The 14,324-nt window shown below is 49.3% G+C and overlaps 1 protein-coding gene across 2 annotated transcripts; it reads left to right on the top strand.

The window, feature by feature from the left end:
- The first annotated feature begins 1,580 nt into the window (after positions 1-1,580).
- LOC126028209 (zinc finger protein 235-like) lies at positions 1,581-10,287 on the top strand. 2 transcript variants are annotated; one of them, XM_049787256.1, is made up of 4 exons: positions 1,581-1,642; positions 2,772-2,898; positions 3,929-4,012; positions 8,379-10,287. In XM_049787256.1, the coding sequence occupies exons 1-4, from the start codon at positions 1,628-1,630 to the stop codon at positions 10,175-10,177; spliced, it is 2,025 nt and encodes a 674-aa protein (XP_049643213.1). In that variant the 5' UTR covers positions 1,581-1,627; the 3' UTR covers positions 10,178-10,287. The 2 variants fall into 2 exon arrangements, with proteins under 2 accessions (XP_049643213.1, XP_049643214.1); XM_049787257.1 differs by lacking the exon at positions 2,772-2,898 and having other exon boundaries at positions 1,623-1,642.
- Positions 10,288-14,324: the final 4,037 nt, after the last annotated feature.

Raw genomic sequence — 14,324 nt, 5'->3', positions numbered from 1 at the left:
TTGTAGTCCGCGGCTGGTATGTGCTGGGAACCGCATCAGTCCCGGGAAGACAATCTTGGCATTGAGGTTGCTCGCCCGGAGGTGAGTTTCCTGCGCGTCCCTGGATTCTCCTCCGCCCTGCGGGGATGGGCGTGGGGCCAGCGGCGACCACTGCTCGGCCCGCGGCGGGGATCGGATTCGCCGGCGCTTTGCATCAAGTGCTTGGCAGAGCCCCCGCGTCGGGCTCCGAGTTTGTGGGGTTCCAGGCGCCCCCCCGTCACCCCTCAGCATCTCTTGCACGATGTGAACGGCTGGGCCAATTGCTTGGCCTGCGTGGCCCGTCGGTCTCTGATGGCTGGGAAGGATCCAATCCCTCCCCCCTGGTGTTCTGCAAAGCGGGGTGCTTACTGCGTGCCCCCACCCAAGATCCGTGCAAGGAAGCCCTGCGAGCCCAGGACAGGACCAGCAACGGCGCCTGGTCACCCCGAGTAGAGGGTTATGGGGGAACCCGCGTCCTCCTGCAAGTGGGGTGAGGTCCAGAGAAGTTAAGGGTTTGCTCGAGGCCTACTCTGCCAGTATTAATGAAGGGGGACAATTTGCCACTCCTAAAATATGTCTCTGGGATAGGAATATTTTAGACCGATGACTTTGAGGAAAAAAACGAAACAGTAGACATAGAAAAAGCTCTAAAAATAAAGTTTCCAATTAGGAGGGTCCCCTTTGATAACTGTAGTAGAATGCCTGTCTCGAATATAGGCAGGGGATGGGAAGGGGGGAGGAGGTAATGTTACACTGGTGAAGGGGGGTGTTCTGGTTATGACTGTAACCCAAATATGATCATGTTACTTAAATAAAAAATATATTAAAAATAAAATAAAGAATATATACAATAAAAGAAAGGAGGGACCCCTTTGTAGGAATTTTTCTCTATCTGGAAGAAGATCAACTCTAGAATCTTTGATCCATAAATATGCAACCTTGCACCTCTCTCTCTCTCTTTCTCTCTCTCTCTCTCTCTCTCTCTCTCTCTCTCTCTCTCTCTCTCTCTCTCTCTCTCTCTCTCTCTCTCTCTCTCTCTCTCTCTCTCTCTCTCTCTCTCTCTGTCACCTCCCTTTCACTGCACCCTGTCACTGTAGGAAAGGGGCCTATTTGGAAAGGGGCTGTAAATCACTACCTCTCCCCTCTAAGAAACTATGTAACTCACCCAACTTTGTATCCCAAGCACTAATCCCACAGACACCCCCTTTCCTCAGCACTGCTTCTTGGGCTGCCTCTTGAGTCCCTTTGTTTTAATGGGCTACCAGAGGGACAATTTTTAAAAGGGAAGAATGAAATGGGGCCTTCTGGGGAACTCAGTTGAATTGCTAGGGTTTGGACTCAAGCCTTTTGAACCCTTGAGTGAAAATGCCTGTTGGCCCCTCCTCACCTGTGATCTCTCTTGCAAGCCATGCAAGTGGCAGATCGTTCCTGAACAGAGGCAGCTTCGGGTACCAGGGAGTTCTCCAGAGACTTGTTTTCTGGCAATTTGTTTACACGGTCTGAGGCCTTGGCTCATCGAACAGCACCCCATCCTCTCCCTAATGATGGCTTTCCCTCCTCTAATTCTGCCTTTCCAGGTCACCACCTTTCCCCGGGAAGAAAGAAGAAAATGACCAAGTTTCAGGTACTTTTCACAAAATGGCTTGTACATTCACTGTTTCGTAAAATGGTGCATCATAAGATGACATCTCGGGTCCCAAAGTGTAGACATGCTTTTCTCCTGCTCGGGAAGGGTAAAAGGTGCCGCCTGAAAAAAATCACAAAACAGCTGCTTTGGGATGAATGGAAAATTGGCATGAAAACAGCGTCTGTGGGAATGCGGCCCCCAGTGGCCAGCTGAGAACAGCTTTGAAGAGAGGCGGAGGTCTGGTTTCGTTTTTAGGGAATTTGGGTTTGGTCTGGGAGCACCCTTAACAGTGCTCAGGGCTTACTCCTGTCCCAGACGTGACCTCTGATCCCAGTTGGTCCTTCTAATTCTATTTTAGCCATTGGCAAACTTGCTCTGATTTGGATATTGAGAATAGGGGAGGTATATGAGTGCAGGGGGGGGAGTGTGTGTGCCAGGTCCTTCTTGGGTGTAATCTTGGCATTTTGGGGTTTAGGACTCACCCCATCGAGATAAGTGTCTGCTCTATGGAAATCTAGATGTGAGGATGCTCATGGTCTCAAAGATGGTCCCCAAGAGCCTAAGTGCCTCAAATTGGGCTGTGCCTTACCTGGGCAAAGCCTACCCAGGGATCCCCTAGGGCCTGTCGGAATGGCCAGTGTTGCTGAGGGGTGGAGCTAGTAGCCAGCACTGAAGCATTCAGTCTTTTTTTTTTTTTTTTTTGGTTTTTGGGCCACACACGGCGGTGCTCAGGGGTTACTCCTGGGTGTCTGCTCAGAAATAGCTCCTGGCAGGCACGGGGGACCATATGGGACACCAGGATTCGAACCAACCACCTTTGGTCCTGGATTGGCTGCTTGCAAGGCAAACGCCGCTGTGCTATCTCTCCAGGCCCAGCATTCAGTCTTAAGGAGTGGTAGGTCAGCACTGGGGCCACATTGCAGATGTTGGGCCAGTGATTTAATGGGGGGAAGGTAACACAAGACGCCTTGATTTAGGAACATGTGGGGGGTTTATTTCTTCCTGTGATTACACCCTGCTCCCCTCACCCCTTGACCCCTTGTGTGCCAATTGGCAAGAGGGTGATGGGCAGAGGAGGCACAGAGGCAACTGAAGTAAGCCTGGGGTTCCGTGTTTGGGGTCGCAGGAGGTGCTTACATTCCAGGATGTGACTGTGACCTTCACAGAGGAGGAACTGGGGCTGCTGGAGCCCGCCCAGCGAAAGCTATACCGGGATGTGATGCTAGAGAACTTCCAGAACCTTCTCTCTGTGGGTGAGCACCGGCACCTGCAAACCTCATCCTGCCCCGGGCCTGGGCTGGCTGATCCTCCTTCATGATGGGGCCTGAACTCTGCATTTTGGGGTGCTGTTAGCTTCCCAGGGGTCATCTCCAGACCTTAGGACTTGGAGGTTTTGGAGCCTAGAGGTAAGACGAGCCTTAGTATAGGGGTGAAGGCACATGCCTCGCATCTCGCAAGCCTGGGTCAGATCTTGGGCACAGCCCCTGAGCGTTGCTTATTTGATTCAGCCCCTCTCTGCACACTCAGAAGGATTCGGGTCTGCTTGCAGAACATTCTGCTTTGTAAATGAGCCCCAGATGAACAGCTGGGCTTGGGGACACCAGCCTTCATATCTCAAAGATCATGTTTAATTCAGTGGTTCGCCTTGGGCAGCCACATCGGCTGTTTTTTTTGTTTGGGTTTGGTTTTTTGGGCCACATCCAGTGACGCTTAGGGGTTACACCTGGCTATGCGCTCAGAAATCACTTCTGGCTTGGGGGACCAGATGGGGGATCGAATCACGGTCTGACCTAGGCTAACACAGGCAAGGCACACGCCTTACCGCTTGCGCCACTGCTCCAGCCCCCATATCAGCTTTTTTTCTATCACATCCCTGAATAAGGCTATGGGCAGTTTAGCAGTTTAGGCAAGAACTTAGCAAGAACCATAGCTGCTTGCAGTAGAAGGCAGAAGGTTCTGGAAGGGATGAGACAGAAACAGAGATAGTCCTTTACTCAGTCCTGTCGTGGAATACAAAGTATTTCACATGACTCATTGTACAGTTTCTGATTAAACACAAATATATGGGGGTCAAAGAGTTAGTACATGCTTTGCACATAGCTGACCCAGGTCCAAGTCCCAGCATACAGCCTGCTCCACTGAACCTGCTAGGAAAGATCCCGGAGTACTGTGGGATACAAAAACAGCTATTTGCCAGGTACTGCTTTGTAGAAGGACAACACAGTCCTGTGGGAGGGAAAGCAACCATCTTGATGTTTTCACTTGGATCTTCTCCCCTCACAGGCCATCAGCCCGACAAGCCAGACCTGATCTCCCACCTGGAGACGGAGGACACCCGCTGGACCACAGAGCTGGGCTTTGAGAGAGGTAGGAAGCACAGTACTGTCACTCCTCTGCTGGCCTGCCTCTTCAGGATCGAATGTGTCCCGTTTGCTGACCTGCCACCGCTTCTTGCCACTTGGGCTCTGTGACAAGTCTTCCTCCATTGTTTAGTCATTTTCTGTGCATGTTAACTATTCATTGCCAATCAGATATATAATTGGCAAATATTTTTGTTTGATTCTGTTTGATGATTTTTTTTATACTTTCAAAAGTTTCTTGTTGGAGGGCTGGAGAGATAGTATGTGGGGAAGGTGCTTGCCTTGCATGACACCTACCTGGGTTCTGTCCACAGCTATATATGGTCTCCTCAGCATTGCCGTGTGTGGCCCCAAAACATAAAGTCTGGGCTCGGAGGAATAGCACAGTGGCATTTGCCTTGCAAGCAGCCAGTCCAGGACCAAAGGTGATTGGTTTGAATCCCAGTGTCCCATATGGTCCCCCGTGCCTGCCAGGAGCTATTTCTGAGCAGACAGCCAGGAGTAACCCCTGAGCACCACCGGGTGTGGCCCAAAAACCAAACCAAAAAAAAAACAAAAAAACAAAAAACATAAAGTCCCCCTTTTTTATTGTTTTTGAGTCACACCCAGTGGCACTCGGGTTACTCCTGGCACTGTGCTCAGAAATTGCTCCTGGTAGACTAGGGGGGACCATAGGGGATGCCAGAACATGAACCATCATCTGTCCTTGGTTAGCTGCGTGCAAGGCAAATGCTTTACCATTATGCTATTAGTCTAGCCCGAAATACCCCATTTTTAAGTAGTCATATTGGTCTTATTTCTTTTTTTTTTTTTTTTTTGGTTTTTTGGGCCACACCCATTTGATGCTCAGGGGTTACTCCTGGCTAAGCACTCAGAAATTGCCCCTAGCTTGGGGGAACCATATGGGATGCCGGGGGAATCGAACCACGGTCCTTCCTTGGCTAGCGCTTGCAAGGCAGGTACCTTACCTCTAGCGCCACCTCTCCGGCCCCAGTCTTATTTCTTCATTTTTTGTGCCTTTGATCTCACAGGTAGGAAATCTTAACCAACTCCACTACCAGGAAGCTGTAGCCTTGTTATCAAGCATTTGTAGTTTCAACTCTGGTGGCTTATTTTGCCTGATTTTTAGGGTGTTTCTGTTTGAGGAGCAGGGTCATATGCAGAAGGAATATGAAGGGGACAGCTTTATTTATTTTGCAAGTGGAGTTCTAGAACCTCATAGTGAAAATACCTTTTCTTACAGAAGGGTCTTGATTTTTGTCAGACATATTTAACAATTTATGCGATGTTATGCAGTGGCTTGTTTCTCAGAACATGTATCTGGATTCTCATGACCTGTGTAGGAGGTAGAGAGTACCACATGGCTTTCAAAGGTAGAATTTTGTTTTATATAATAGGCACACCAGTTAGAAAGTGGGAGCTCTCCTTTTTTCCACAAGATTGTGAATGGAGATTCTTTCTTTTTGTTTGTTTTTGGTTTTTTTTTTTTTTTTTTGGTTTTTGGGCCACGCCCGGCGGTGCTCAGGGGTTACTCCTGGCTGTCTGCTCAGAAATAGCTCCTGGCAGGCACGGGGGACCATATGGGACACCGGGATTCGAACCAACCACCTTAGGTCCTGGATCGGCTGCTTGCAAGGCAAACGCTGCTGTGCTATCTCTCTAGGCCCAGTGAATGGAGATTCTGCCGTAATTGCTGGGAATAGCAGAGAAGCTATATTGCTTTAGGTAGCATTGACATTACAACAATATTCAGTCTTCCAACCATGAATGTGAAGGTCATTGCATTAATTTATCAGTGTTCTGTACTTGTGTCAAGTAGGCCCTCCCTCAACTATGGAGGACATCTTCTGCCCAGCCCTGAAACCATATGCTGACAGTTCTTAGAGGACCTTGTGATACTGGGGACCGGCCCTTCTGCATGCAGAACAGCAGTTTGAGTCATCTCCCAGTTCAGTTTTACAATATAAACATGGCTCTGATACTTTTGTTTTTACATATAAAAAATGACTAATATAGGAGCCGGAGCGATAGCACAGCAGTGAGGTGTTTGCCTTGCACGCAGCTGACCCAGAGCAAACCTAGGTTCGATCCCTGGTGTCCCATATGGTGCCCAAGCCAGGAGCAACTTCTGAGTGCATAGCCAAGAGAGTAACCCAAGTGTCACAGGTGTGGCCCAAAAACAAAAACCAAAAAAATGTGATTAATATAAATGAAAATTTGGTGTCAGCATGGTCCCCCAATCACCACAGTTATGACCCAAATCCTCCTTTCCACGGAAGGGAAGAGATATCAGGTAGATTCTAAATAAGGAGTCTGAGGCGGGGCTGAGGCTATGGTTCAGCGATTAGAGCATATTCTTTCTATATGGGGGTCCCTGCACCACCACCTAAGAAACCCCAAAAGATCCTAAGATGAATGAGACCTGTTGGGACTGTTTCTGGGAGTGCACTGTGGTACCTAAGTTAGGAGAAAGGGTAAAGGAGGAAGTCAGTGTGATACAACAAAGCCGGTTCCATCTGCAGCTGCACTTTCAAAAAATCCTGAGGCGCTGATACAGAACAACGTTAATTATAGGGTTTCATGCAGATGACATCCTGCCACCATTATCTCAGTGTCCCTGGGCCCTTGTAGAACAAATCTAAACTGTTCAAAGTAAAAACAACACTCTCAGGGCTCTGTAGTTAGTGGAGAACAAGCTGGAGACTTGGAGAAAGTAGTATAGGAGCATTTTCTAGGCTTCAGGTTCTGGCCTGGAGACCAGACACACAGCATGTGTGTCTAAAAAACTAAAAGCCTGGCTGGAAACCCTAATGATGGCTTCCTAGTCCTTGAAAATCAGAGTTTGAGACCATCTCAAGATCAAATTTGAGTGGTAGGAAAGCTACAGCATATTAGTGATGCATATTATATTGCATATTAATGATGCCCAAATGCCTTACCTACTCCTAAATTCCATGTACACTGAATTCCAGGGAAAACACCTCAATATGGGATAAAACTGAGCAGAAGTTTGAGCTGCTCCTATATGGATCCCTGAGCCTACCAGGAGTGATTCCTGAGCATAGAACCAGCAGTAACCTCTGAGTACCGCCAGATGTGACCCAAAAGACAAAATAAAAAAATTAAATAAGAAAAAAAAAAAAAAGAAATTTGAGCTGCTACCCTAGATTTCTGCATGAGTTCAAATGAGTTAAAATCTAAAAAGAAACAAAAGTGACATTTTTCAAAGAAGCAAAATAGAATCTGGTGATTTAAGAATATTTATATAAATATCTGGGCTACAGTCCAACAGTTTTTTAATAAATGAAGAAGTAGGACAACATGACAAAAGAAAAAAATCAAAATAATACCCTAATTTAAGCCAAATGCTGAACTGAGCAAAAGGAAGTGAAACATCTGCTGTAATTATATATTTACTAAAGGAATGTTAACTCTGATGACTATCAGCAGAGAAGGAGATCTATATTGGAAGAAACACATTGCAAATATTTTAAAACTAAAAAAGCAGTATCAAGATGCAAAATTTATCTAAAAGTATTAAGATCTAAATTGAACAGAACCAAGATAAAAATCAACAGATCCCCATAACTAAACTCCTCTCCCACGCTTTGTTTTTATTTTATTTATTTTAAGTACTGCCAGAGATGGGCTCAGGCTGCTGGAGTCCACGGGGCCTTGCAGGAAAGACTCTGACAAATATCTCTGTCTTATTTGTTAGAGAAGCCCAAGTCCTCTGACAAACCCCTAGGCTAGGACAGAGGTAAAGAGTGAGAGAGAGAGCTGGGTTTAGGACCACCCAATTATCTCTTCCAACTGCCAACCATCACTCCAACCATCTTTCAACTGCCAACCCAGGGGAGGGTTTTATAGACTGTTACCAGTCACAATTAGGGTCTTATTTAAAGGGGCGGACCCCTTTTATGACTGGTTGGTGCTGGACTCTAGGACTGGAGTTTTAAGTACAGTGCCAGAGAGTGTGTGGCAGGAGAAACACCTATGGCCCCCAAGGACTGAAAAACAAAACTGGCAGCTCCGAGCTGGGGTGGGTACTCTGGAAGTCCCTTCAAATATGCATGCACTTTATGACTTCATGTCGCAGCTTTGGAGTTAGCAGTGCCCCTGTCTTCCCCTCACACTCTGGTTGCAAGCTGTAGTATCTAGTTTAAATCCTGCTGGGTCTGTGGGAGACATTGGACGCTGCAGTCTTCAGACTTGCCCACTCACCACTTCCCAAGAAATGGAGTGTGGAGGCCATGAGAGAGGCTGTGAGCATCCCCAGGGCCTAGTGTCCATTGGGGTTCTTATCCTTTGTGCTTTGCAGTGTGTTCCTAGTTTCTCTGTCCTTGTCCAACCCCCCTTCTCTCTCCTTCCAGGAGCCAGGACAGTGACGTGCCATCTAGCTGGGGCAAGGTGCCCATGGCTGAGGGAACTTACATGCTGGAAGGCCAAGAGATGCAGAGCCAGCAGACTCACCCGGATTCACAACTCGGTACTGGACGGTCTGGGATGGGGGTGTCAGCTCCCCAAGCCACCAGACTCACCCCATGCGGGCAGGGTGCTGGGTCCAGGCTCAGTGAGGCCCAACTGTCACGTATCCAAGGATCAGGGTGAGCAGAACCTATGGGGAAGCTGTGAGCAAGTACTGGGGAGCAGCCCTCAGCCCTGTGTCATGGACAGCTTCACCTGTACCTCACAGCCCCTGAGAGACAGAGCCTCCAGCAGTGACTGTAGGACAGACACCTGCCTGAAAAGGGGGCAGGACACGGCCCACAGGGACAGCCCCAGCGTGGCACCAAGTTCGCAGGGACATACAGGGAAGGAGGACCCCATATGCCCCTCACCCCAAAAGGAGCCCTGTAACAGCCTTCCCAGACCCAGGCCCCCAAACCCTCGGCCCGGCAGGAAGCGCTATTTTTGCCACACCTGTGGAAAGGGCTTCAGACAGAGCTCCAACCTGCAGACCCACCAGCGCGTCCACACCGGTGAGAAGCCGTACTCGTGTCCTGAGTGCGGGAAAAGCTTTAACCAGACCTCACACCTGTATGCCCACCTGCCGGTCCACACCGGCGAGAAGCCGTACCGCTGCCCGAGCTGTGGGAAAGGCTTCAGCCGCAGCACGGACCTCAACATCCACTGCCGGGTGCACACAGGTGAGAAGCCCTACAGGTGTGGTGTGTGCGGGAAAGGCTTCACACAGAGGTCGCACCTGCAGGCCCACGAGCGCGTCCACACCGGCGAGAAGCCCTATGCGTGTGGGGAGTGTGGGAAGCGCTTCAGCTGCAGCTCCAACCTGCACACACATCGGCGTGTCCACACCGAGGAGAGGCCCTATGCCTGCGGGGAGTGCGGGAAACGCTTTAGCCTCAGCTTCAACCTCCAGAGCCACCGGCGCGTGCACACAGGCGAGAAGCCCTATGCGTGCAGCGAGTGTGGGAAAGGCTTCAGCTCCGCTTCCAGCTTCCAGAGCCACCAGCGGGTCCACACGGGCGAGAAGCCCTTTCGCTGCAGTGTGTGCGGGAAGCGTTTCAGCCAGAGCTCCTACTTCCAGGCCCACCAGCGCGTCCACACCGGGGAGAAGCCCTACAAATGCGACCTTTGCGGGAAGCGCTTCAACTGGAGCCTGAACCTGCACAACCATCAGCGCGTCCACACTGGCGAGAAGCCGTACAGGTGCGAAGAGTGTGGCAAGGGCTTCAGCCAGGCCTCCAACCTGCAGGTGCATCAGAGTGTCCACACCGGTGAGAAGCCCTTCCAGTGCCCCGCGTGCCAAAAGCGCTTCAGCCAGGCCTCCCACCTGCAGGCGCACCAGCGTGTCCACACCGGCGAGAAGCCGTTTGCCTGCGTGACATGCGGGAAGGCCTTCAGCCAGCGCTCCAACCTGCAGGTTCATCAGATCATCCACACCGGCCAGAAGCCCTTCAAGTGCGAGGCCTGCGGCAAGGAGTTCAGCTGGAGCGCGGGGCTCAGTGCCCACCAGCGCGTCCACACCGGCGAGAAGCCCTATACCTGCTCACAGTGCGGCAAGGGCTTCAGCCAGGCCTCCCACTTCCACACCCACCAGCGGGTCCACACTGGGGAGAGGCCCTACGTGTGCGGCGTCTGCTGCAAGGGCTTCAGCCAGAGGTCACATCTTGTCTACCACCAGCGGGTCCACGCAGGAGGGAGCATCTAGCACTCTGGGAGAACTCTCCCTCCTCCTTCCTGGACTGTTCTGCTAAGGGTGGGCCCAAGTTCCTTCATACTCCAGGGCTTCCAGGAAGGAAGAAGCTTCAAAAGTGCTGTTTGAGGGCCCGGAGAGATAGCACAGCGGCGTTTGCCTTTGCAAGCAGCCGATCCAGGACCTAAGGTGGTTGGTTCGAATCCCGGTGTCCCATATGGTCCCCCGTGCCTGCCAGGAGCTATTTCTGAGCAGACAGCCAGGAGTAACTCCTGAGCACCGCCGGGTGTGGACCAAAAACCAAACCAAAAAAAAAAAAAAAAAGTGCTGTTTGTGGCCCAGGTGCCTGACCCAGATGTGATCCCCAGCACTATTCGGCTTTTAAGCATCACCGGATACCCTGGAGAGTCCTAGCACAGAAGTGCTGGCCTGATTGCCCAATTATCACCTGGTTTGGTCCCCGCCCCACAAAAGTTGCTTTATGAGCATTTGCAACACCAGATTTCAGAAGCTTTTCCCTCATCTGTTTTAGAGATGTGGTCACTTTATACCCAAGAAAGAGTTCACATTCTAGGGCCGAGTGATAGTATGGCAGGAAGGGCGCTTGCCTTGCATGCAGACCTCGGTTTGATCCTTGGCACCACATACGGTCCCTTGAGCACTGCAAGGCTAGTGGTCCCAGAGCATCACCAGGTGTGTCCCCTCTGCTTAAATATCTCATATTCTCCAGGTGTACCAGTTATTGAGTCTTGAAACCCTTCAGCCCATACCTAGAAGAGAGGCCTTAGAAGTGGTGCCTGCAGGCAGAACTTGAATCAAATACGACCCACAGCCAGTATCACATGTCCCATGTAGTGTTTATGTTGAGAGGGGCCCCCACACTATTATCTACCATGTAGGGCTGGAGAGAGACATCTCATACAGAAACAGTACTGAGATGGCAAACTCAGTTCCTATCCTCCATTCACATTGATACTTGGGGTACTCCTGCAAGTAGCCTTAATAGTTATTCCAGGAACCTGGGAAGATTATGTGGTCTTGCCATCCATACCATGTCCCATCTGGACATGTGACTGGCTCCCCTGCATCCAGGTTTTATGAAAAGTAGCTGAAAGTTCCACAGGAAATAATTTAGCCTTTGTAGGGTTTTGGCTTTCTTTTTCTTTTTTTGGTGCCATGCTCGTCAGTGCTCAGGAATTACTCCTGGGAACTTGGGGGATCATATGTTTTTGTCAAGGATTAAATCTGGGTTAGCCTTGTACAAGGCAAGCTTCCTACCACTGTTCTATCACTCTGGTCCCTATTTGTATTTTATAGACTGAAAAGTGAGATTTTTAATTCCTCTATAATAAAGCACTGTCATTTATTTCTATGACTGAAAGTGTTGCACCCTCGTTCATTATGGTGGGATTTTACTATGACTCTGAGTGGGTTCAAAGTAGTTACCAGTGACCGAAAAGATTTTTAGTGAAACCTGAACTATTACTTGCTCTCATTTCTTCTCATTCGACATGAGTTAGGTGGTCTGAGTATTCCTCTTTACTCAGCAATAACTTGGGGAAGTTTCAAGTGTTTTCACATTACACCTCCAGATCCCCCAAACTGTGGAGAGGACTAAATCAGGTTGGTTGGAAGGTCATAAAAGATAGTGCCCTGGACAAACCATTTACACACTGAGTGTAATAGAACCTCTCAGCAGGGGTGAATCACATTTGTTTTGAGAGAAGAGCTTGTTGGTACCAAAATAACTCTGGAGGGCAGGAGTTAAGGCATCTGGATGCATGCATCCAATCCTGCTTCAGTTCCCAACATGGAAGGGTCCTCTGGAGGCCCTCATACCACAGGGGTGTCCTGAACCCCGGCATGGCAGGCCTGTCGGCACTAAGATTAGCAGACTCTCACACTGAACCATGTTGAAGCAATACTGGCCGCCTCAATTTCCTTAAGTAGCAAAAGGAGCAAATGGTAAAATGCTGGGTAAGTCTTACCTGCCATGCCTGCCTGGGCTCGAACCCCATGTATACCGAGAAAAGGAAGGACAGTTGTTGACACACTGTCAACTGGGAACAGCACAGCTTTCACTCATTCCTCTGGTGGCTAATCTCCTGCACATCTGCTCAGCAGGACACTACTGAATCCAGTGAGAAGAGTGATTCGATTTATTGACTGTGCAGTGGGTAAACATTTAGTCACACAAACCTGTGTGGAAATACACATACATATAGCCTGGTTCTCTCATTTCCCACCATCACTGTCACAGTGATCCTTTCTCTGCCCTAAACGCACTCCCTCCCTCCTAGAGCCAAGCTTCATACCATGGACCAGTCTTCCTGGCTCTCACGTCTATTGTCTTATACTCTTTTTTTAATATCCCATAGATGAATGTAATCATTCGATATCTATCCTCCCTCTGATTCATTTCACTCCACATGATACTCTTCATTTATATCCTCATATAAGCAAATGTCATGACTTCATTTTCCTCATGGTTGCATAATATTCCACTGTTTCTTCATCCTTTCATCTGTTCCCAGCATTTGGGTTGTTTCCAGATTCTGGCGATTGTGGATAGTGCTGTTATAAATAAAAGGTATTCAGAGGCCTTTCCAGCATTGTAGTTTTGAGCCCCTAGGCAGCGATGGCGAACCTATGACACACGTGCCAGCTGTGACAAGTGAAGGCCTTGCTGCTGGCACGTGGGAAGGTCCGCAGTTAAGATATGCGGTGCAGCGGGAGACAAGTGTGCCGGTGTCTGCTTTGCAGCTCACTTGGCAACAGGGCCAGACTGGCCATTGGGAGGACGTGCTGGCACTTTGAGGAAATTCTTTGGTTTTGTGTGGCAGTTTAGGCACTCGGACTCAAAAAGATTAACCATTGCTGTCCTACGGTATATTTTCAAGGATAATATTGCTAGGTTATAAGGATGCTCAACTTCTAGTTTTTTGAGCAATGTCCATATCTTTTTCCCCAAAAAGGAAACCTAGCAGAATTGCCTCTGCCCAGCCTAGCCTTGGAAGGGAATAGGCCACTTCTGCGTGTGTGTGTGTGTGTGTGTGTGTGTGTGTGTGTGTGTGTGTGTGTGTGTGTAAGGAAATAGGCCACTTCTGCCTCTGTGTGTGGGGGGGGGGGGGGGGATACCCAGCAGTGTCAGGGGTGACTCCTGGCTGTGTGGTCAGGAATTGCTCCTGGCAGTGCTCAGAGAACCATATGGGATGCAAAGGATCAAACTAAGGTCAGCCATGAAATTAAGTGTCCTAACTGCTGTAGGATCACTCCTAAGAGGCTAGTTTTGTGGAGGGGTCATGTGACTCGTGAGTGATGAGCAAATAAAGAATGGAAATAAAGGGGGGGTTAAAAGAACAAACAAGATGGGGCTGGAGAGATAGGATAGTGTTAGGCTGTTTGTCTTCCACACAGCTGACTTAGGACAGACCTGGGTTCGATTCCCAGCATCTCATAGGGTCCCTGGAGCCTGCCAGAAGCGATTTCTGAGTGGAGAGCCAGGAGTAACCCTTGAATGCTGCCGGGTGTGGCCCCAAAGCAAAATAAAAATAAAATGAACAAGATATGGCCAAAGCAGGGACCGGAGAGATGGTATGGAGGTAAGGCATTTGCCTTTCATGCAGGACGGTGGTTCGAATCCCAGCATATCCCATATGGTCCCCCCTGCTTGCCAGGGATGATTTCTGACCATAATGCCAGGAGTAACCCCTGAGCACTGCCGGGTGTGACCCCAAAACCAAAAAAAAAAAAAAAAGGATATGGCCAAAGCAATGACCAAATGTTTTAATGACTCCTAAGTCCCAGGCACACAGGCTGGAGTAGAGGAAATGCTTTTAAGGGAAGATTCACAAATGGCAGAATCTGAGATGCTGCCCACAGATAAACTATGTGATGTGAGTTCAACCAAGTTAAGAACCAAAACTACATTTGAGGGGGACACCCTGTGACACTCACCTGTTACAGCCTGTTACTCCTGGCTATGTGCTCAGAAATCGCTCCTGGCTTGGGGGACCATATAGGACGCTGGGGGATCAAACCACAGTCTGTCCCTAGGATAGAGCCAGCAAGGCAGACAGACACCTTACTGCTCTGTGCCACCACTCTGGCCCCCAAAAGCTACATTTTTACAAAGAGCCAAATGAAAATCAGAGACTCAGTG

This window comes from Suncus etruscus, chromosome 14 (assembly GCF_024139225.1).
Source record: "Suncus etruscus isolate mSunEtr1 chromosome 14, mSunEtr1.pri.cur, whole genome shotgun sequence".
Taxonomy (NCBI): domain Eukaryota; kingdom Metazoa; phylum Chordata; class Mammalia; order Eulipotyphla; family Soricidae; genus Suncus; species Suncus etruscus.
Note: the sequence above shows the minus strand (reverse complement) of the source record. Positions and strands in the feature narration are given on the sequence as shown.

What these genes read in the sequence shown, in the direction of transcription:
- LOC126028209 (XM_049787256.1), top strand. An exon ending in CCAGAACCTTCTCTCTGTGG is followed by an intron (nt 2,899 to 3,928) that starts GTGAGCACCGGC and finishes CTCCCCTCACAG; the next exon opens with GCCATCAGCCCGACAAGCCA. An exon ending in AGAGCTGGGCTTTGAGAGAG is followed by an intron (nt 4,013 to 8,378) that starts GTAGGAAGCACA and finishes CTCTCCTTCCAG; the next exon opens with GAGCCAGGACAGTGACGTGC.